This window comes from Trachypithecus francoisi, unplaced genomic scaffold, assembly GCF_009764315.1.
Source record: "Trachypithecus francoisi isolate TF-2019V2 unplaced genomic scaffold, Tfra_2.0 Lachesis_group1, whole genome shotgun sequence".
Lineage (NCBI taxonomy): Eukaryota > Metazoa > Chordata > Mammalia > Primates > Cercopithecidae > Trachypithecus > Trachypithecus francoisi.
In genome coordinates, this window is record NW_022681454.1 from 64,411,907 (window position 1) to 64,435,090 (window position 23,184).

Here is a 23,184-nt window from a genome sequence, read left to right on the forward strand (position 1 = left end):
GTTTTCCTCAATTTTGTTTTTTCCCAGAGCATTTTGTTAAATGAAACAAAAATAGCTTATGTAAAATACTTAACACTATCAATTCATGTCAGTTTTCATATTTTTCCAAGCGCCTAAATTTTATCAGTTCATACTCCAATGTTATTCAGATCAATAAAGTCAAATTTTTCCTCGCAATACTGGTTTTCAAGGTAATTATTGTACAATATAGAACTTGTATGAGTAGCTATATACAATGAGGAAAGACTTGGTGAAATCTCACCATTAACATGCCGTACGTCATGGTACCTGTCCTAACTTCATTAAGGTCTACATTACTTAAAAGCTGTGTCTCTTAACAGCTCAGTAATAATTTACCAAAACTAAAATCTTGAAGGTGGCCAATATTATGCTTTTACTCTTCAGTTTTGTTATCCAGGCAGTTAGCAATTCAGTATCACACGAGATGCAGCAGTGAGGCAGTTTCTAGGATATTTTCTCTATATCTTTCCATCTCAGCCCAAATGAGTCTAACAGGACAATTAGCCATGCATGAACTGTAAACACAACAGCAAAGGGAGAAAAATATCTGCAATCATCTCAAAATAGAGGTCTGAACCCCAGTTTAGTTGCATCACTAGACTATACACTAACACCTGGATCTCATTCCCTTCAATGATTTGCTGTTTGGGAAAGTCTTAGATGAATAAAACCTTTTCAGCCAATTGTTTGAGCTCTGCATTCCCTCCTATTTCACAGCACAATTATTTTATTACATAGGCATGCTGATTGTTATTAAATTAATTTTCATCTTGGCCTCATTTCAAAATAATTTACAATAAATTGACTAGTAACATTTTTCCCATCTTCCCCTTCTTTGTGGATTATCATACCATAATGTCAAGCAACTGGGTGATTTATATTTTATTGTTATATATTGATATTCTCAGTAACACAATGTTAAATAAATATTTGCTTTAATTCGCTTAGAACAAGTACATTGCATGATGTTTGTATAATTATTATAGGTCCCAAGAAAACAGAATCTTCACATTTATCATAGTAAGTTGTTTGGAAATGAAAACAAAGATATATCTTGGCTTCTTTCTGGATTTCCTTAACTTAGTTCCCATACTTCCTAAATGATGAAGTGATTGGTATTCAGCTGTCTTTGTTGACCTTTCATAACGAATATGATCATTTCCCATATTCCACTAAGAAAAAGAAAAACACCGAATACTTTTCTGTGCCAATAAAATGTAGGGGATTTTTTTCTTCTTATATTTTCTTTCACTCCTTGTTCTGCACCTTGAAAATGGATATTTACTGAAATGAGAGGAGCTCAGGAACTGAAGAAAAGGAGTTCTTCAAATTGTATATATGGATTACAAATTTGTGTCGACAAGTCAAAATTCTGATGACGAAACTTCCAGAGAACAAATGAATGCAGGCTGTCATGTAATATTGTATTATCTATTTCTCTATGTACATAAAGTTTGAACTATTGCTCACAGATGACAGAGTGGATCTGGCAGCAGCAAGATGCTTATGTGTGGAACAGAGCTGGGAAGAAAATATATGCATCAAGCAAACAGTTTAGTGAGATCAGTCAAATGTAGCTGTTTTGCAAGTCTTCTTCTCCAATTCTGTATCTCTAAAAATGGCCTCTACACACTCCCCCAAAAAATGTGATCTGTTCCATTAGGCTTTTCTCTCCTAGATACCAGTTTTGGAAGTAATCCAGTCCCGCAAGGCCGTAACTCTAGTATAAACACCAGGCTTATTGGGTTTCGCACATTCATCTCCCCAGCTCACTATTCCAGCAAGGTACCAGATATCTCTAGCATCTGAACTAACCAGTGGTCCTCCAGAGTCACCCTAAAGGAGAAGACAGAAATTAGTAATTCATAATTCAGTTCATTACAGAGGAATTGGCTATTTTTCTAACTTAAGAACGTAATGAAAGGGGTAATTTTCAAAAGTATTCAGTGTGTTCGCATGCATAAGTGATTTGCTCCATGTCAGTTATCCACCTAAAAGAGGAACTCCAATACCTTGAAAAATTATGTAGCCTCAACGTTCAAAACAATGAGATTGAAAGCTCCATCTCTTTGAAGAACTGTACTCTTAACTCACGTGATACATCTGACAAAATAACTCCTTAGTTATGTTGTCTATACTCTTTATTAGTGTAACATAACCCCCAAAAAGGGAGTGAAGAGTCTATTACTGATTTAAAAAATAATAATAAAATAAAACTTAAAAAAAAAAAAAAAACAGACATTAGAGTCAGACACCAGGGTTTCTCTCTCAAGTTTGGCCTTTCCAAGCTGGCTAAAACCTTTAATTTATTTAATTTATTTATCTGTAAATGCTCCTAATAATACCTATCTGTGATGAGTACTATGAAGATGATGTAAGACAGTGAATGTAAAGTGCTTAGTCTGGCAAAAGGCAGAACTTAGGAAATGCATATATAAAATCACAAATTCTAATTATATCCTGCAAACTCTGGAGTTTTGCTTCTTTATATGGCTTCTAATAACGAGGTACTGGCCGATTATTCCTCAAGATCCTGGAGCCTCTAATTATTGATCACCCATTAAGTATTCATACTCTATGAAGTTCTTAATTGACTAGCATATTGTCTCATTAATTCGTGTAATTCTTGTTTAATAAAAACATAGAACTAGGTTAATTTTTTCCAGGTTATTAAGAAAACTGAATCTCAGAAACATTAAGTACTTTGCTTGAGATCACGTGCTAATCAGTGGCAGACCTTGAATTTGAATCCAGAGTGATCTAATTCAGAAGCCCATGCTTTTTTCCCTACATTATGCTAACTTCCTTGTGAATTTTCTTTTGTCCATTTAAAACATTAATATAATAGGAAATTTGAAATAATACATTTGTGATTTTAAATCTAACCAATAAGCATTTACTGATACCCTCTTATGTAGGAGGAGATATAAAAAGAGTATTATAAACATGTGGATCTTGTCCTGTAGGAACCCGCAATCTGCTTATAGAAATAAGATATACCATATAAAGCTATTCGAAAATAAATAATTTTGATAATAAAATCCCAAGTCTATATGCAGGCAGAGAAAAATCAGGATAGAGAAATAGAAGATATAAGAGACAACAAAGCTTATATCAGCATAAGAGACAGGAATAAATGAGTCTGAGAATAAATAATTCTTTCAAAGAGATAGCAGTATATCTAATAGCATTACAAGCTGAAAGTAAGGTGATGTCCAGCAAGTATCAAATATAAAAAAATAGAGAGTCTATTCTACCAGCACTAATTAGCACACATTTGATTAGTGAATGGCAGAGTTATGTCAGTAGAAGATGGAAATTATGATCGTTTATATGTGCTTTTTTAGGCAAGGGAGCCAGAATAATGGCAGTAGAATTATAAACTTCAGAAGAAAAGGAAAACCCTTTCAACTCAGCTATTGCACAGGCAGACAACTCTAGGGCACTGGTTTAAGAAAACGCCTGAGTTCCTGTACCTAAAACTCCCTCTCCAGAGAGATGTATCCTAGCTTTGTATCAGTTTTAGGTTTTGTTTCCTCTTCAGCTCAGGACTATCCTTCCCTGTGTATGTTGCCTTAGCACCAGCAAACCTGTGTTTACACATTATTGTTTCTGTGCATTTTAACATGCCCCCAGTAAGCCACCAGACCTTGGGCATTCTGCCTGCCTACACTGTGCAAGCTATTTTTAAAGGTACAAATTATTATATTTGTTAATTCTTCAGTTAAAAAGTTGCATAGCTTTGGAGGGACCAGTCTGTCTCTAACCCTATTTGTGTCATTAATCCTGTTATTTTCAGTGAATGGTTTAGTGAGAAACAGAACAGGAAGTGTATTCAGGAATATGTATATCGCAACAGAAACTTCTAAAATTGGAAGTAGGAAGCCAAACAGGAAGCCGTGGAAGTATTAAGACACAAAGAAATGAGGGAACAGATTAGGGTGTTAACAGAAATAATAGAGGCATAAGAAATAAACATAAAAGATATGGTAAAGTGGGAAAATAGTCCAGGACTTAACTGAATATATGTGGAGGAAACATAAGAGAAAAAAAAAACTCTAAGAATAGTGAACCCTAATAATATGAGCGAGAAACTTAAAAACCCAGGCAACATTTCATGATGCCTGTTAAGTTTCATATGGCACATATACAAATTTTCATTTCGTATTTAGAACTTAAAATATATAAATAGAGATCACTTTGAAGTAGGTAGAAATGTAAGACTAAATATGGGCAAGAGTTGAATTCTGGAGACATAGATTTGGCACTCATTAAGGTGATAGCTGAGTTCAAAGAAAAGATGGCTTCTTTGAATGAGAATATAGATAGCAGATAAAAATTTTATCTGAGATCTGAATCTTGAGGATAGCCAGGTTGAGAGAGAGAGAGAGAGAGAGAGAGAAATATTAATCAAAGGATAAAGCCAGAAATGAGTAGATGGAGGAGGAGGAAAGAAATCAGTAAATTTCAGAATTATGAAATTCAAACAAGGGATATGTTTTAAAAACACAAGGTCGCCAAATACCACTGAGATGAGAAACAGTAGGAGATTCAAGGAAAAATTTTTACATATAAGGTTATTAATGGGTTTTGTGATATTAAAATATAAAGAGCAAGGCAAGTGGGGAAAATTGTGGATGCTAGACATGAACATATTTTAAATGGAGGCTGGGCACGATGGCTTACACCTGTAATCCTAGCACCTTGGGAGGCTGAGGCGGGTGGATCACCGGAGATCAGGAGTCTGAGACCAGCCTGGAAGCTAGGAAGGAATTTTTCACCAACATGGTGAAACCTTGTCTCTACTAAAAATACAAAAATTAGCCTGGCATGGTGGTGGTTGCCTGTAATCTCAGCTACTCGGGAGGCTGAGGTGAGAGAATAGCTTAAACCCGGAAGGTGGAGGCTGCAGTGAGCAGAGATCGTACCACTGCACTCCAGCCTGGGTGACAAGCATGAAAGTCCATCCCTGCCCCCCAAAAATGGGTGCCATGTCTTTCCAGAGATAAGAAAGTAGAATATCGTAATCCCAGGGCAAATTTGGCTTCTCTTCTGTAGCTCACAAAGTTTGTAAAGAGTATACCTCTAATATCACCATCAAAATAGTATTTTTGAATGGGAACATTTTCAGATGAAAGTATATAACATCTGGGATTAACTTCAAAATAGATTTGATATTTTGGTGGGGGAAGGGGATGAGGGGATTGTGTCAGGGTATGTATGGATAACGTAAGGTTGGCCATGAGTTGTAAATTTTTGAACCAGGTGATGAGTACATCAAAGTTCCTTATTTTATCCTCCCTATTTTTGAATATCATTGAAATTTTTATAATAAAAATTATAAAATAAAAGATTAAGAGGGTATACATCTGTTCCTCTGAAATTTATAGGAAGGACTTTACTATGGAGACTATAGAAACCGAGATAGTTGAATAAAGAACATAATGGATGATCATAAATGTAAAAATAAAAGTTCATGACATTTTCAACAGTTTCAGGAAAGTTGGAGGCAAGTAGGATGATGATGATTAGGACAAAAGAAGGTCTAGCATAATATCTAAACCACCAATGATTCTATGACCATCAAGAAGACAAATAAAATACAGGTTATTCTCATTATTCACAGTAGTTGTGCTCTATGAAGTCACCACAAACACTGAATTAATGATCGTTGAGTCCTTGTTCTTAGGAGAAATACAGGGTTGGTTTTCCAGGAGACTCTGGTCACATTTTTGTCAACTGCTCAATATATAAACAGATTTCGTGCGTGTTTCTTTTAAAGACATTCTATTTAATATGCACTGTTGATTCATTAACATTAAACTCACAGTAAACACTGCTATAACTTATAACTAAACAAAGCTTACCAAATATACATATTTTCTCCATATGACACATCACAACCTTCTTGCACTATACTTTGGCACAACACTTGGGGACTATTTTAAACAGCAAAATTGCCAGCAAAGTAATAAAAATGTGAGAAATGTAGCACTATGTAGACCAAGAAAAGGACACTTGTTTACAGTATGAGAACTGAAACAAAAAGGCACAGTATCACATTTTTCAACCTCAGGTAAGAATATACTTATTGAGTAATAAGATATTTGCCACTCTGTGCATGCTTGTGAATGATCATAAAAGTGCCTTGAGTATTGATTTGGGGGTTACAAATAAATATTAGCAGGTGAATTTGCAAATATGGAATCTGCAAATAACAAGGATCAAGTATATTTTCAAGTGCATCTTTTAAGTTGAATTCATTTCAGGAGATTGAATTACAGAATCAATTTCAATTTTTAGGAAGGAATTTTTAGTAGAGTGTGGTAATGGGACCAATCTACTTTGTTCTGTGCGTTCCTCTAGGAGCAATTAGGGCCTCAGAGCAGAAAAAGAAACACAATGAAGTGAGTCTAAACTTGAGAATTTGTCAGAGTATAAACAAAGGTCAACTGAATAAAATAGTGTAGCAAACTGAACATTGCTAAAATTACTAACCCAAAGGTAAAGGTTGGTAAAGAACTATAGTGATGCCAACAGTGAATTAAATGAGGTGGAGCAAATGAAGGCAATATAGATACAGTGTTCATGTGAAAGCATGAAAGGAATAACATAAAAAATTGTAGGAAAAAAAAAGTTAGAAATGAATGGTACCATTTTGTGAATACAGATTAGAGAGCACACAGAGTAACATGGAATTCTAGAGAGAAATATAGGGCTTAGAAAGCACATTAAACAAAAATTCTGTCAAATCACAAAATGAAAATTATAAGAGCATTTAGTGACACATACAAGGAACCAGTTATTGGCCCCCTCCATGATATTGTCAGTGATGCACATGAAGACACAGAGGTCAACATTTTTGTATCCACCAAGGGTACAAAATTGGAGGCACTAGCCAAACACTGGAAAACAAAATCTGGCTTCAAAAATATGTAAATGCTCCAGACCAATATGGAATAGACTTACTTATTCTTTTTTCCCCAACTAAATACAACTAAAACAAACCAAAAAATACCCGGACATTACAAATAAAACAAACATAAAATGACTCTGAAAATTAGAGAAGAAGACAGGTGGGCTCAGAAATACAGGACAAAAGTATTGATACAACAGTGAGCGCTCTGAATTTTTTTTTTTTTCTTCATATAGCACGGACTTGAAACTGAAGAAGTCAGCAAACTGGCAACCTGCCAACAAGTGCAAGTTTTTTAAAAGGCTCCAAGAAAATACTACTCTCCTTAGTAAAACAACCAACAAGAAGAAAACTTGGGAAAACAGCAAATCCAGGAAGACAATAAATCCCAACTGAAAAGGCTTCCATGCTTACCAGGCTGTAACAAGGTCCAATTCCCTACTAGATTGATGTCAGAATATGCTGAATAGGGACCAGGTGCAGTGGCTCACGCTTGTAATCCCAGCACTTTGGAAGGCTGAAGCAGGAAGCTGACCTGAAATCAGGAGTTTGAGACCAGTCTAGCAAACATGGCAAAACCCCATCTCTACTAGAAATACAAAAATTAGCCAGGCGTCGTGGTGCTGGCTTTTAATCTCAGCTACTCGGGAGGCTGAGCCAGCAGAATCACTTGAACCCAGGAGGCAGAGGTTGCAGTGAGCCGAGATCACACCACTGCACTACAGCCTGGGCAACAGAGCGAGACTCCACCTCAAAAAAAAAACAAAAAACAAAAAAAAGGAGGACATTTAAATATATATATATATGCTGAGTGGGAAGCATGAACTACCACCCAGTAATGAGGAATAACTCTCCCCATCTACTAGAACCATGTCTGAGGAGATGTAGTGGGAAGTCAAGTCTCACCACTGCCAAGCAGTAATGAAATCACTACCCCATGATGTCAGTGGAGGCCAAAAGGGGAGCAGTAACAAAGTACCTTCAGCCAGAGTGTTATCAGAAGAGGCCTAACCTCCATGCAGTAGTAATGAGGCATTAGTCCCTCACCTGAGTATCAAAGGAAGCTGAGTGGGAAATGAGGCAATTCCTTCATACATCCCCCTCTCTCTGCATCGCAATGTCTGCTGAGGAATGGTTAAACAGAAAATTTAAATAAGATCTAGAGTTTTAAATAATTATAATTTATTTTTTTCAAATTATTATTTCATTATTTAATCAATACTAAAACAAGATGGCCGACCAGATGCAGATAAGAAGACCTTCTCCCATTGAGGGAGCAGACCATCAAGAAGACTGGCACATTCTGAACAAATTTGCAGAAAGAAGGCATTGAGAGTGGATGGAAGGAGAATGCGGACCCCAGGCTGAAAGGGGAGGAAGTTGGTAACCCTGCACAGGGTTGCCAAGCACCAGAACTTGTTCCTGGCCTGGAGAGGCTCCTGGGAAAGGGGTGAGTTAAATGGTCATGGAGTGGCCAACTCACACCACAGACCTCCAGAATCTTAGCTGCTGGAGACCCCTCATCCCCCATGGACTTTTGAGGTGGCAGGGAGAATGGCCTGGAGAGTTGATAGAGACAGAATTCTAGCCTGCACAGAATCCACAGGGTTTGGCATGAGAATGGCTACAGCAGAACATGGCCATGGGTGCCCATCCCCCAAAGCTCATCATACATCTCTAGGTGGATTTAGCCTTTGTTGATGGACAGACCTGGACATCACAGGGCTTTCTTGCTTGTGGAATGGGAAGAGTCTGATCTGAGCACTAGCTTGTCTGCTGGCCTATGCCAGAGGCCCTGCCTGGCCACACAAATTTCCATCACTTCCTTAGTTGCCCAGCCAAGGAATTTTTTGAAAGTCACAGCCATTGCTATTTTGGTGGCAGACCCTGCCTAACAGCTGGAGAGCTACTAAAGGCAGATCCCTGTCAGTGAGCACCCACCAGCATGCACTCACTGGCAGCCTCCACCTGCTGCTTTGCTATCATGCATTTGCCTGCAGCCTCCAGCACTGGTGAATTCATGCACACTGACCCCATCACCGCCCCACCACCAGCACACATGTCTGTGCAGGACTTGCCACTAACCCACCGCCAGCACATATGTGTGCATAAGGACCCTCACTGACCTACTACCACCCCACCAAAGTGCCTTTCCAGCACAGTTTTGTTGCCAGTGGACCAGGAACACCTCATTTCCTCCAACACAGGAGGTACTTAACCTCTAGGGGCTAAAGAAAATAGCCTCAGACCTGGTCCCAATTTCCCAAGGTTACAGCCTGGTATTGCATGCAGCCCAGGAGTGCTGAGCTAAACCTTGGACCCCTGAAATCATCCAAAAGTGAACGAAATTAACTAAGCATAACTAATACCACAATCAAACCACAAACGGCATTAAAGAATATAAAAGTAAAAAGCTCCATACAAAAGACAACAACTTCAAACACACAGAAGAGAAAGAACTAATGCAAGAACTGTGGTAACCCTAAGAGCACGAGTATCTTCTTACCTCCAAATGACTGAACTAGCTCCCCAGCAATGGTTCTTAACCAAACTAAAATGACAGACATGGAATTCAGAATACAGATGTCAATGAAGATCATCGAGATTCAGGAGAAAGTCGAAACACAATCTAAGGAATTTATGGAATCAATAAAATAATACAAGAGCTGAAAGATGAAATTGCCATTTTAAGAAAGAATCAGGGCCAGGCGTGGTGGCTCACGCCTGTAATCCCAGCACTTTGGGAGGCCGAGGCGGGTGGATCACGAGGTCAGGAGATGGAGACCATCCTGGCTAACACGGTGAAACCCCGTCTCTACTAAAAATACAAAAAGATTAGCCAGGCGTGGTGGTGGGCGCCTGTAGTCCCGGCTACCCGGGAGGCTGAGGCAGGAGAATAGCGTGAACCTGGAAGGCGGAGTTTACAGTGAGCTCAGATCGCGCCACTGCTCTCCAGCCTGGGCGACAGAGTGAGAGTCTGTCAAAGAAAGCAAGAAAGCAAGCAAGGAAGGAAGGAAGGAATCAAACTGATCTAGAGCAGAAGGAAGGAAGGAGGAAGGAAGGAAGGAAGGAAGGAAGGAAGGAAGGAAGGAGGAGGGAGGGAGGGAGGGAGGGAGGGAGGGAGGGAAAGAATCAAACTGAAGGAAGGAATCAAACTGATCTAGAGCTGAAAAACTCACTACAAGGATTTCATAATACAATGGGCAGTATTAACGGCAGAATAGATCAAACTGGAAAGCAATTTTAGAACTTGAAGGCCAGTTCTTCAAATCAACTCAGTCAAAGAAAAAGAAATTTTTTTAAATGAAGAAAATCTCCAAGAAATATGGTATTATATAAATATGCCAAATATACAACTCACTGTCATCCCCAAAAAGGGGAGAGAGAGAGAGGGCAAGCAACTTGGAAAACTCATTTATGAATACTACTCTTGAAAATTTCCCCAACCTTGCTGCAGAGGTCAACATCCAAATTCAAGAAATTCAGAGAACCTCAGAGATATACAACACACCCATACTCCAGACACCTAGTCAATCAGATTCTCAAAGGTCAACATGAAAGAAAAAATCTTTTTTTTTTTTTTTTTGAGATGGAGTCTTGCTCTGTCGCCCAGGCTGGAGTGCAGTGGCCAGATCTCAGCTCACTGCAACCTCTGCCTCCTGGGTTCACACCTTTCTCCTGCCTCAGCCTCCCGAGTAGCTGGGACCACAGGCGCCTGCCACCTCATTCGGCTAATTTTTTGTATTTTTAGCAGAGACGGGGTTTCACCGTGTTAGCCAGGATGGTCTCGATCTCCTGACCTCGTGATCCGCCCACCTCAGCCTCCCAAAGTGCTGGGATTACAGGCTTGAGCCACCGCGCCCGGCCAGAAAAAATCTTAAAAGCAGTAGAGAGAAGGGGCAGGTCACATACAAAGGGGGTGCTATCAGGATAACAGCAGAACCTTCAGCAGAAACGTTATAAGCCAAAAGAGATTGGGGACCTATACTCAGTCAGCATTCTTTTTTTTTTGAGACAGAGTTTCGCCCTTGTCACCCAGGTTGGAGTGCAATGACACGATCTCAGCTCACTGCAACCTCTGCCTCCCAGGTTCAAGCAATTCTCCTGCCTCAGCCTCCTGAATAGCTGGGATTACTGTCGTCCATTACCACACCTGGCTAATTTTTGTATTTTTAGTAGAAATGGGGTTTCACCATGTTGGCCAGGCTGGTATATTCGGCATTCTTAAAGAAAAAAATTCTAATCAAGAATTTCATATCCAACTAAGCTAAGCTTCATAAGGGAAGGAGAAATAAAATCATTTTCAGATAAGCAAATGTTAAGAGAATTTATTACCACCAGACTTGCCTTGCAAGAAGTCCTTAAGACAGTGCTAAACGCGGCAACAAAAGACCATTACCTGGCCAGGCACGGTGGCTCATGTCTGTAATCCCAGCACTTTGGAAGGCCGAGGTAGGCAGATCACCCGAGGCCAAGAGTTTAAGACCAGCCTGGCCAACATGGCGAAACCCCATCTCTACTAAAAATACAAAATTAGCCAGGTGTGATGGCATGTGCTTATAATCCCAGCTACTCAGGATGCTAAGGAAGAAGAATCGCTTGAACCCGGGAGGTGGAGGATGTAGTGAGCTACGATTGCACCTTTGCACTCCAGCCTGAGCAACAAGAGCAAAACTCTGTCCCAAAAAAAAAAAAAAAAAAAAAAAAGCCATTATCTGACACCATAAAAAAGAAATTACATAGCCCACTGACACTATAAGCAACTATACAATCGAGCCTATAGAATAACCAGCTAACAACATGATGGCAAGATCAAATCTTCACATATCAATATTATAACTTGAATATAAACAGGCTTAATGCCCCATTTATGAGGGACAGAGTAGCACATTGGATAAAGAAGCAAGACCCAACTGTATGCTATCATCAGGTGACCCATCTCAAATGCAATGACACTCATAGTCTCAAAGTAAAGGCATAAGGAAAGATCTACCAAGCAAATGAAAAACAAAAAAGAACAGGGGTTGCTATTCTTATTTCAGACAAAACAGACTTTAAAACAATAATAATTAAAAAGGACAAAAAAGGGTGTGACAAAGTGATAAAGTGTTCAATTCAACAAGAAGATTAACTATTCTAAATGCATATGCATCCAACACTGGAGCATCCAGACTCAGAAAATAAGTTCTTAGAGCCTACAAAAAAAAATACTTAGAGAAATACAAAACTATAATGGAGATTTCAACACCCCACTAAAGGTGTTTTAAAAGCAGAAAACTAACAAAGATATTCTGAAACTAAACTCAACATGACCAAATGAACCTAACAGATATCTATAGAATGCTGCACTTAACAACAAGAAAATATACATTCTTTTCATCTGCATATGTATGGCACACACTCTAAGATCAACCATGCACTTGGCCATAAAGCAATTCTAAACAAAATTTTAAAAATCATACCAATCAGACCACAGTGCAATAAAAATAGAAATCAATACTAAGATCTCTCAAAATTATACAATTACATGGAAATTAAACAGCCTGCTCCAGAATGACTTTTGAGTAAAGAATGAAATTAAGACAGAAAGCAAGAAATTCTTTGAAACTAATGAAAATAAAGGACTGGATTAAGAAAATGTGGCACATATACACCATGGAATACTATGCAGCCATAAAAAAGGATGAGTTTGCGTCCTTTGTAGGGACATGGATGCAGCTGGAAACCATCATTCTTAGCAAACTATCACAAGAACAGAAAACCAAACACCGCATGTTCTCACTCATAGGTGGGAACTGAACAATGAGATCACTTGGACTCGGGAAGGGGAACATCACACACTGGGGCCTATCATGGGGAGTGGGGAGGAGGGAGGGATTGCATTGGGGAGTTATACATGATATAAACGTTATGCACATGTACCCTAGAACTTAAATTAAAAAAAAAAAAAGAAAAGAAAATAAAGAACAACATACCAGAATTTCTGGGACACAGGTAAAGCAATGTTAAGAGGAAAGTTTATAGGGCAAAATGTCGATATCAAAAAGATATAAATATTTTAAATTAACATCACCCCTCGAAGAACTAGAAAAAGATATAAATATCTTAAATTAACAGCATCACACCTCGAAGAACTAGAAAAATAAGAGTAAGTGAAACCCCAAACTAGCACAAGACAAAAAATAACCAAAATTAGAGCTGAACTGAATGAAATAGAGACACAAAAATCCATATAAAAGATCAATGAAAACAAAAACTTGTTCTTTGAAAGAATAAATAAGATTGATACACTGCTAACAAGACTAACAAAGAAAAAAAAAAGAACTTTCAAATAAACACAATCAGAAATGCCAAAGGGAAGAGAAATATTTTTTACAAAAAAATTCAAAGATGATTGTAAACACCTCTATGCACACAAACTAGAAAATCTAGAAGGAATGGATAAATTCTTGGAAACATAAACTCCCAATATTGAACCAGGAAGAAATTGAATACCTGAGAAGACCAATAATGAGTTCCAAAATTGAACCAGTAATTTTAAAAAAACCAACCAACAAGGAAGGTCTTGGAACAGAGAGATTCACAGCCAAATTCTACCAGATTAAGAGCTGGTACCAATTATATTGAAAATACTCACAAAATTCTAGAAAAAGAGATGCCTCCCTAACTCATTTTACAAAGGCAGTGTTATTCTGATACCAAAACCTGGAAGAGACACAACAAAAATAGAAAACTTCAGGACAATATCCTTGATGAACATTGATGCAAAAATCCTCAACAAAATATTTGCAAACCAAATCCAGCAGCACATCAAAAAGCTAATCCACTACAGTAACATAGGCTTATTTTCTAGGATGCAAGGCTGGTACAACATATGAAAATACATAAATATGGCCGGGCACGGTGGCTCACACCTGTAATCCCAGCACTTTGGGAGGCCCAGACATGTGGATCACCTGAGGTCAAGTGTTCAAGACCAGCCTGACCAACATGGCGAAACCCCATCTGTACTAAAAATACAAAAGTTAGCCAGGCATGGTGGCGAGCAGCTATAATCCCAGCAACTCAGGAGGCTAAGGCAAGAGAATCACTTGAACCTGGGGGACAGAGGTTGTAGTGAGCTGAGATTGTACCACTGTACTCCAGCCTAGGTGACAAAGCGAGACTCTGTCTCAAAAAGAAAAAAAAAAAAAACACCTTGAATAAACTAGGCATCAAAGGAACACACTTCAAAATAATAAAAGCCTTCTATGACAACCCCATAACCAACATCATAATGAATGGGCAAAAGCTAGAAACATTCCCCCGTGAACCAGACAAGACAAGGATGTACACACTCACCATTGTTATTCAACATAGTACTGGAAGTTTTAACCAAAGCAATCAGGCAAGAGAAAGACATAAAAAGCATCCAAATAGAAGAGAGGAAGTCAAACTGTCTCTCTTCACAAATGGCAGGATTCTATACCCAGAAAACTCCATAGCCTCTGCCCAAAGGCTCCTAGAACTGATAAACAACTTCAGTAAAGTTTCTGAATACAAAATCAATGTACTAAAATGAGGAGCACTTCTATACAACAATAACATCTTAGCTGACAGCCAAATCAAGAGTGCAATCCCATTCACAATTGCCACAAAAAGAATGAAATACATAGACATACAGCTAACTAGGAAGGTGAAGGACCTCTACAATGAGAATTAAAAACACTGCTGAAAGAAATCGTAGTTGAAGGCCAGGTACAGTGGCTGATGCCCATAATCCCAGCACTTTAGGAGGCAGAGGCAGGAGGATTGCTTGAGCTCAGGAGTTCAAGACCAGCATGAGCAACATGGCAAGACTCCATCTCTACCAAAAATCTAAAAAATTAGCCATGTACGGTAGTGCATGCCTATAGTCCCAGCTACTCAGGAGACAGGTGGGAGGATCGCTTAAGCCCAGGAGTTCAAGGTTGCAGTGAACTACAATTGTGGCACTGCACTCCAGCCTGGTCAACAGGGTAAGACCTTGTCTCAAGAAAAAAAGAAAAAGAAAAGAGAAGAAAAGAAAGAAAGAAAGAAATCATAGTTGGCACAAACAAATGGAAAAACAGTTTGTGCTCATGAATAGAAAGAATCAGTATTGTTAAAATGGCCTCACTGCTCAAAGAAATTTAGAGATTAAATGTTATTCTTACACAACTACCAATGTCATTTTTCACAGAATTAGTAAAAACTATTGTAACATTTATATGGAGCCAAAAAACAGCCTGAATAGCCAAAGCAATCCTAAACAAAAAAACAAAGCTGGTGGCATCACACTACCAGACTTCAAACTATACCACAAAGCTATAGTAACCAAAAGATCATGGTGCTAGTACAAAAAATAGACATATCGACCAATGGAATCAAATAGAGAAGCCAGGAGTAAAGCTGCATGTCTACAATCATCTCACCTTTGACAAAGATGACAATAACAATAAATGGGGAAAGGACTCCCTACTCAATGAATGATGCTGGGGAAAACTGGCTAGCCATAGGCAGAAAATTAAAACTGAACCCGTTTCTTTCACCATATACAAAAATCAACTTGAGATGATTGAAATACTTAAGTGTAAAACCTCACATTATAAAAACTCTAGAAGAAAACCTAGGAACTACCATTCTGGACATCAGTCTTAGCAAAGATTTTGTAACAAAGACCCTAAAAGCAATTGCAACTAAAACAAAAATTGACAACTGGGACCTAATTAAACTAAAGAGCTTCTGCACAGCAAAATAAACTATTAACAGAATAAATAGACAACCTACAGAATAGGAAAAAAATATTTGCAAACTATGCATCTGACAGTTCTAATATCTATAAGAATCTATAAGAAATCTTAAACAAATCAACAAGCAAAAAACAAACAACTCCATTTAAAAATGGGGAAAAATAACATAGATATAGTTTGAATATTTGTCCCCTCTCAAATCTCATGTTGAAGTTTAATCTCCATTGCTGGAGGTGAGGCTGGTGAGAGTTGTTTGGGTAACGGATCCCTGATGGTGTAGTGTTGTCTTTGCAATAGCGAGTGAGCTGTCACTATCTGGTTGTTTAAAAGCATGTGGCACCTCCTTCCACTCTCTCTCTTGCTCCTGCTTTCACCACATGATGTTCCTCCTCCCCTTTGACCTCCCACCATGATTATAAACTTCCTGATGCCTCCCTAGGAGCCAAGTTAATGCTGGCATCATACTTACTATAAAGTCTGAAAAGTCATGAGCCAAGTAAACGTCTTTTCTAATAAATTACCCAGCCTCAGATATTTCTTAATAGCGATGCAAGAACAGCCTAACACAGAAAATTGGTAACTATGAGTGGGGCATTGCTATAAAGATATCAGAAAATGTGCAAGCGACTTGGCAACTGGGTAACAGGTAAAGGATGCAAGAATTTGGAAGGCTCAGAAGACAGAAAGATAAGATCAAGTCTGAAATTTCTTAGAGACTGGTTAAATGGTTGTGACCAAAATGCTGATAGTTATATCGACAGTGAAATCCAGGTTGATGAAGTGGAAAGTCTTATCTCAAATGAGACTAAGGACTTCAGACTTTTTTTTTTTTTTCCTGAGATGTCACACAGACTGGAGTGCAGTGGTGCAATCATGGCTCACTGCAACCTCAACCTCCCAAGCTCAATCTTCCCAACTCAACCTCCCAAATAGTTGGAACTATAGGCATATGCCACAAAGCCTAGCTAATTTTTTAAAATTTTTTGTAGAGATGCAGTTTTGCCGCATTACCCAGACTGGTCTCAAACTCCTGGGCTCAAGAAATCCACCCACCTTGATCTTCCAAATGCTGGGATTATAGGTGTGAGCCACTGCATCTGGCCAACTTTGAACTTTTGAGTTAAAGCTGAAATTAGTTAAGACTTTGGAGGACTGTTAGGAAGGCATAGTTGTATTTTGCAATGTGAGAAGACATGAGATTTGGGAGCGGCCAGGAGCAGAATGATATAATTTGGATATTTGTCCCCATCCAAATCTCATGTTGTGTTGTCATCCCCAATGCTGAAGGTAGCACCTGGTGGGAGGTGTTCAGGTCATGGGAGCCGGTCAGGAGAGCCGATCACTCATGGCTTGGAGCTATCTTTGCAATAGTGAGTGAGCTCTTGTGAGATCTGATTGCTTGAAAGTGTATGGCACCTGTCCTACCACTCTATCCCTCTTGCTCCTGATTTCACCATGTGATGTACCTGCTCCCTCCCATTTCACACTTCACCTTCTGCCATCATTGTAAGCACCACGCTGCCCATAAAGCCAGCAGAATCGTGAGCCAATTAACCTTTTTTCTTTATACATTATCTAATACTGGCTTTTTGTTTGCTTGGTTTGTTTATTTGTTTTTGGAGACAGGGATTTGCTCTTTCACCCAAGCTGGAGTGCAGTAGGTGCACTGCAGCCTCAATGTCCTGGGTTCAAGCAATCCTCCTGCCTTACAACTTCCAAGTAGCTGGAACTACAGGTGCACACCACCACACTGGCTAATGTTTATATTTCTAGCAGAGACAGGATTTCACTATGTTGCCCAAGCTGGTCTTGAACTTCTGAGCTCTGCTGATCCACCTCCCTTGACCTCCCAAAGTGCTGAGGTTACCGATATGAGCCACCATGCCAGGCTCAGGTATTTTTTTATAGCAGTGTAAGAACACCCTAATACAGACAGGAGCAGACATTTCTCAAAAGAAGACATACAAGCAGCCAACAAACATATGGACATCACTAATGAGGGAAATGGGAAATGAAAAACCACAATAAGATATCATCTCAAACCAGTCAGAATGGCTATTACTAAAAAGTCAAAAAACAGCAGATGTTGTTGAGGTTGTGGAGAAAAGGGGATGCTTATACACTGCTGGTGGGAATGTAAATTAGGTCAGCCACTGTGGAAAGCAGTTTTGAGATTTCTCAAGGAAATTAAGACCGAACTACCATATGACCCAGCAATCCCATTACTGGGTATATTATACCCAAAGGAATACAAATCATTCTGCCATAAAGACACATGCATGCATATGTTACTTGCAGCAATTTTCACAATAGTCATGGAATCAACCTAGATGTCCATCAACAGTGGACTGGACATAGAAAATGTGGTAAATATACACCATGGAATGCTATGGAGCCAGAAAGCTAAATGAAACCATGGTTTTTGCAGCAATATGGATGCAGCCACAGGCCATTATACTAGGCAAATGAACTCAGGAACAGAAAACCAAATACCTCATGTTCTCACTTATAAGTGGGAGCTAAACACTGAGTACATATGGACACAAAGAGAGGAACAATACATTCTGGAGCTTACTTGAGGGCTGAGGGTGGGAGGAGTGTGAGAACAAAAAACTACCTATTGATTATTATGCTTACTACCTGCATGATGAAATAATTTGTACACCAAACCCCAGCAACACACAATTTACCCATGTAACAATCCTGCAGATGTAACCTCTGAACCTAAAATAAAAGTTGGAAGAAACAAATAAAGTAATTAATTAAGTAAAATAATATAAATTTAAAAGCATGATATAACAACAGCAACAACAGAACAGAATAAATAAGAATTAGATGCCCAGGATATATCTGAATATAAGTCATCATACAAAGAAATAGAAAAAGTTTTAACTTGAATGAGAAAAGGCAATCAGCAGGTACCAACACTGAGATAACACAAATGTTGAAATTATTTGACAAAGATTTTAAAGCAGCCATCGTAAATGCATCTCAATGAGCAATTACCATCATGTTTAAAACAAAGGAAAAGAAATAGGAAGTGTCAACAAAGAAATAGTAAATATAAAAAGAAGAATCAAAGAAAACCCCTGGAACTAAAAAATATGATAAGCAAAATTCAAAACTCACTGAACAGGCTTAACATAAGCATAGAGACCACAGATAAAAGGATCAGTAAACTTGAAGATAAATTGATAGGAATTACCCAATCTGAACAACAGAGAGAAACTAGGGTGGGAAAAAAAAAATAAACAGAAGCTTAGGAAACTCTGAGACTATAATAAAAGAGTAAACATTGCTATGGTTAGAGTTTCAGAAGGAAAGAAGAAAGAAGGTAGGACTGAAAGAGTATTTTAAGAAATAATGACTGAAAATGTATCAAACTTGACAAAGAATATAAATCTACATATTCAAAAAGCCGAACAAACCTCAAACAGGATAAGCCCAAAGAAATCCATGCCAAGATACGTAATCAAACTTCTGAAAACTAAAGACAAAGAAAAACTCTTGAACACAGAAAAAGAGAAATGACACTTCATCTATTGGAAGAAAATAATTCTAATAGCAGCGCATTCCTTGCAGAAATCACAGAGGCAATGATTTCAATGCTGAAAGAAAAGAACTGTCAGTGCCAAATTATGCTTCAGTAATGAAGAAGAAATAAAGACTTTTAGAGACAAAGACAATCTAAGAGAATTTTTCATCAGCATACCTATACTAAAAGAGTGGCTAAAGGAAGTTCCTAAAACAGAAATGATTTTTAAAAAAAAAAGGAATCAGGAAAGAGGAAAGAACAAATCTACAGGTAAATAGCCTTTCCTTTTCCTCTTATGTTTTCTAAATCACATTGGACAGTCGAAGCAAAACATTGTCTTCTGTGGTTCTCAAAATACAAAGCAAATATTAATATTTATATTTATTAATATTTAATGTTTATGTTTATTAATGCTTAATATTAATAAGGGAAAAGCAAAGGGATTTAAGGGGAAGTAAGTTTTCTATTCTACACTTCCACCAAAACTAGTAAATTTTCAATACACGTAGACAGTGATAAGTTATGTATGTATATATAAACACATATTTATATATGTATTTATATAATAAATTAATACACATATGCAATAAATAATAAATATATAATAAATAAATACACATTTAGCCGGGCGCGGTGGCTCAAGCCTGTAATCCTAGCACTTTGGGAGGCCGAGACGGGCGGATCACGAGGTCAGGAAATCGAGACCATCCTGGCTAACACGGTGAAACCCCGTCTCTACTAAAAATACAAAAAACTAGCCGGGCGAGGTGGCGCCTGTAGTCCCAGCTACTCCGGAGGCTGAGGCAGGAGAATGGCGTAAAACCCGGGAGGCGGAGCTTGCAGTGAGCTGAGATCCGGCCACTGCACTCCAGCCCGGGCGAAAGAGCAAGACTCCGTCTCAAAAAAAAAAAAAAAAAAAAAAAACACATTATATATATATATAAAACTTAGAGGAACCACTAAAATTTTTCTACAAAAAAAAGCCAAAAGTACCAATAGATGATCCAAAATTAAATTCTGTTTAAAAAGCTACCGTTACTCTATTTATATAACAGTTTGAAAATTGAAAAATTATAGAGATGGAGAATAAATTAGTGTTTGCCAGATGTTAGGGATAGTAGGAGGAGGGAAAGAGGTAGATCTTTGTGGTGATAGAATAGTTTTTCATCTTAACTGTAGTGGTGGTTACACAAATCTACAGATGTGATAAAATGCCATAGAATTAGACACATACTTTGTACCACTGTCAGTTTCGCAGATCTTATATTGAACTATAGTTACGTGAGATGTAATCATTGAAGAAAACTGGGTGAGACGTTGTGACTCCTCTGTACTATCTTTGCAATTTCCTGTAAATATGTAATTATTTCAAAGAAAAGTAAACAAAAAACTATGCAACATACTAATGGGCAAAACTGTTTACCTGGCATGCATCTCTTTTTCCTTTTAAGGAGCCAGCACATAACATTCTAGGAGTTATGGCGCCATTGTAAGCTTGAGGTTCATTGCAAGTTGTAGTGTCTATGAGAGTCACCTGTGCTTGTCGAAGATGATTTTGACTGCTACCTAAAAGAAGAAAAAAAAAGGCTTTGTAGACATACATATATTTTATAAACCAGAAGAAAATGTTTCATGATTAAAAACAAGATGGTGATACAGGCCGGGCACGGTGACTAACACCAGTAATCCCAGCACTTTGAGAGGTCAAGGTTGGAGGATCGCTTGAGGCCAGGAGTTCGAGACCAGCCTGGCCAACGTGGTGAAATCCCATCTCTACTAAAAATACAAAAATCAGTTGGGGTGTGGTGGCGTGCACCTGTAATCCCAGCTACTCAGGAGGCTGAGCAGATGAATCTCTTGAACCTGAGAAGCAGAGGTTGCCGTGAGCCAAGATCGCACCACTGAACCCCAGCCTGGGGGACAGAGAGAAACCCCGTCCCAAAAAAAAGGGGAGTACCAGGAGGGGTGGCTTATGCCTGTAATCCCAGCACTTTCGGAGGCCGAGGAGGGCGGATCACCTGAGCTCAAAAGTTTGAGACCAGCCTGGCCAACATGGTGAAACCCTGTCTCTACTAAAAATACAAAAATTAGCTGGGCGCCTGTAGTCCCAACCATTCAGGAGACTGAGGCAGAAGAATCGCTTGAACGTGGGAGGCGGAAGTTGCAGTGAGCCAAGATCACACCATTGCACTTCAGCCTGGACGACAACAATGAGACTCTGTCTCAAAAAAAAAAAAAAGATAGTGATACAGAATCTTAGAATACACATGATACACATGTTTAGAACAGTAATATTTGGGAAGATAACTTGTTCCTAACTATTTTCAGTAAAATGTTGGGTGCCTGGGAAAGAACCACAAGTTATCTAAATAATGTCCACTCCATTGTTAAGATTAGGAGGAAATTTCAGTAGGGGACAATGGTGGCTTTATGATTCTCCAATCTTCAGAATTGGGTATATTATTGATTGCTAATCTCTAAAGTGGTTAATTCTCTAAAGAAAAGTTCATGGCTAGGAGACATATTTGCTTTTTCAGGCATCTTAGCAGTACTATGACGGTAGCATATAGTAGTAGCAATTTACTTGATATTAACTTAGGCAGGAAGGAATTTGTGTGTCTTCCAAGTTATTTACTTCACTTTTAGGGCCTGACTTGGTTCAGGTCATATGACCACACAATTAACATATTTTGGCATAATGGCATTTTATTCTTTAAATGCCATAAAATACCAATTTAACTTTGATTTAAGTTTCTCTTCAGATGCTCACCATCATTTTTCAGTGCTCCAAATCCTGTCACAAACATCACATCACCTGGGTGAAACTCATAGGATGCATCAGGGAGACAAACTCTATGTACTGCATTTGTGTAGGGAACAGGGCTAGAAAGCTCTGCAAGTGAAATATCATAGTCATGTGATGGGTATTTGTATTTTTCATGGACAATTATTCTCCGGAGACCATGTTTCATTTTTGAAGGTGTTATTGTTACTCCAAAGGAAGCAGTCCATCTGGCAGGGTTCTTATATCTGGGGAGAAGAAAATGAAGAATAAATTTATTTTTGCCATGCTACCAGTCTAATAATTTATATTGAATAATTCAGTCTACTGGTGTAGATTTTCTTTTTCTTTTTATAGTTTTGATGTACAGAACTCTTTCCAATTTGAGAATAAGACTCAGGGGTCTGACCAGGTGAAAAAAGCCACCATTTCCTATAATATACATGCCACTCCATATGCCAAGTCATCCACTCCAAATGCTAGGGTTTTTTGATATTTCTGAATATTAATGTCTCCAAGGGACCTATGGAAAGTACCCTGTACAGAATAAGAAAAATTAATATATTCTATGTGCCTCATGTACCCCACCCAGAAATATATACATTTCTCTGAAAACCAAAAAGTCCACACAATAATTTAACAAAGTATTACTATTTTATATACTATAGACATTTTGACAATAGATTGAAGGGTCCTCCATTTCTTGCAATATAATAAGTCAATCTATTCGTTTGTACAACTTGCTACTTCCAAATTCTTCACATCTTTATTATATAATTCTTCATATTTAATTCTTTTTCTTACCATGTGAAATTTCCACCTTAGGATCAAACCTACAACCTATCCAGACTTCATCTCTGATTGAGATACTCAGCAGAGAGATAGAGCACCCCTGTTTGACAGCAAATTCAAAGTTCAAAAATGACTTTAAAATTCCTGCTTTCTTTGAGAAATGATTGTGTATTTATCAAAAGATTATTTATTTACATATACTTTGACTCCATTTCCATTTCCAGACTTTAAAACCTCTTACTAATGTTTACAAATATTCTACTCTTTTGTGATATATACATTATTTTTAATTTATGATAAACTCAAATCTCCCAAAATTCATGAGATATTTTCTTGCCAAAACCCAGTGCACTTTGTTCACTCCCAAACATCCTCAAAGTTCGAGACT

At 38.2% G+C, this 23,184-nt stretch overlaps 1 protein-coding gene across 1 annotated transcript in view; it reads right to left on the reverse strand.

Moving 5' to 3' along the window:
• Positions 1–888: 888 nt before the first annotated feature.
• The window catches only part of TMPRSS11E (transmembrane serine protease 11E), a 54,850-nt gene continuing 32,554 nt past the window's right edge, over positions 889–23,184 (reverse strand). Inside the window, exons 8-10 of the mRNA XM_033214536.1 lie at positions 21,993–22,252; positions 20,646–20,788; positions 889–1,857 (exon numbers count right to left, since the gene is read on the reverse strand). Of these exons, the coding sequence (XP_033070427.1) occupies positions 1,696–1,857; positions 20,646–20,788; positions 21,993–22,252 (565 nt within the window). The 3' untranslated portion in view covers positions 889–1,695. The remainder of the gene's footprint in view (positions 1,858–20,645; positions 20,789–21,992; positions 22,253–23,184) is intronic.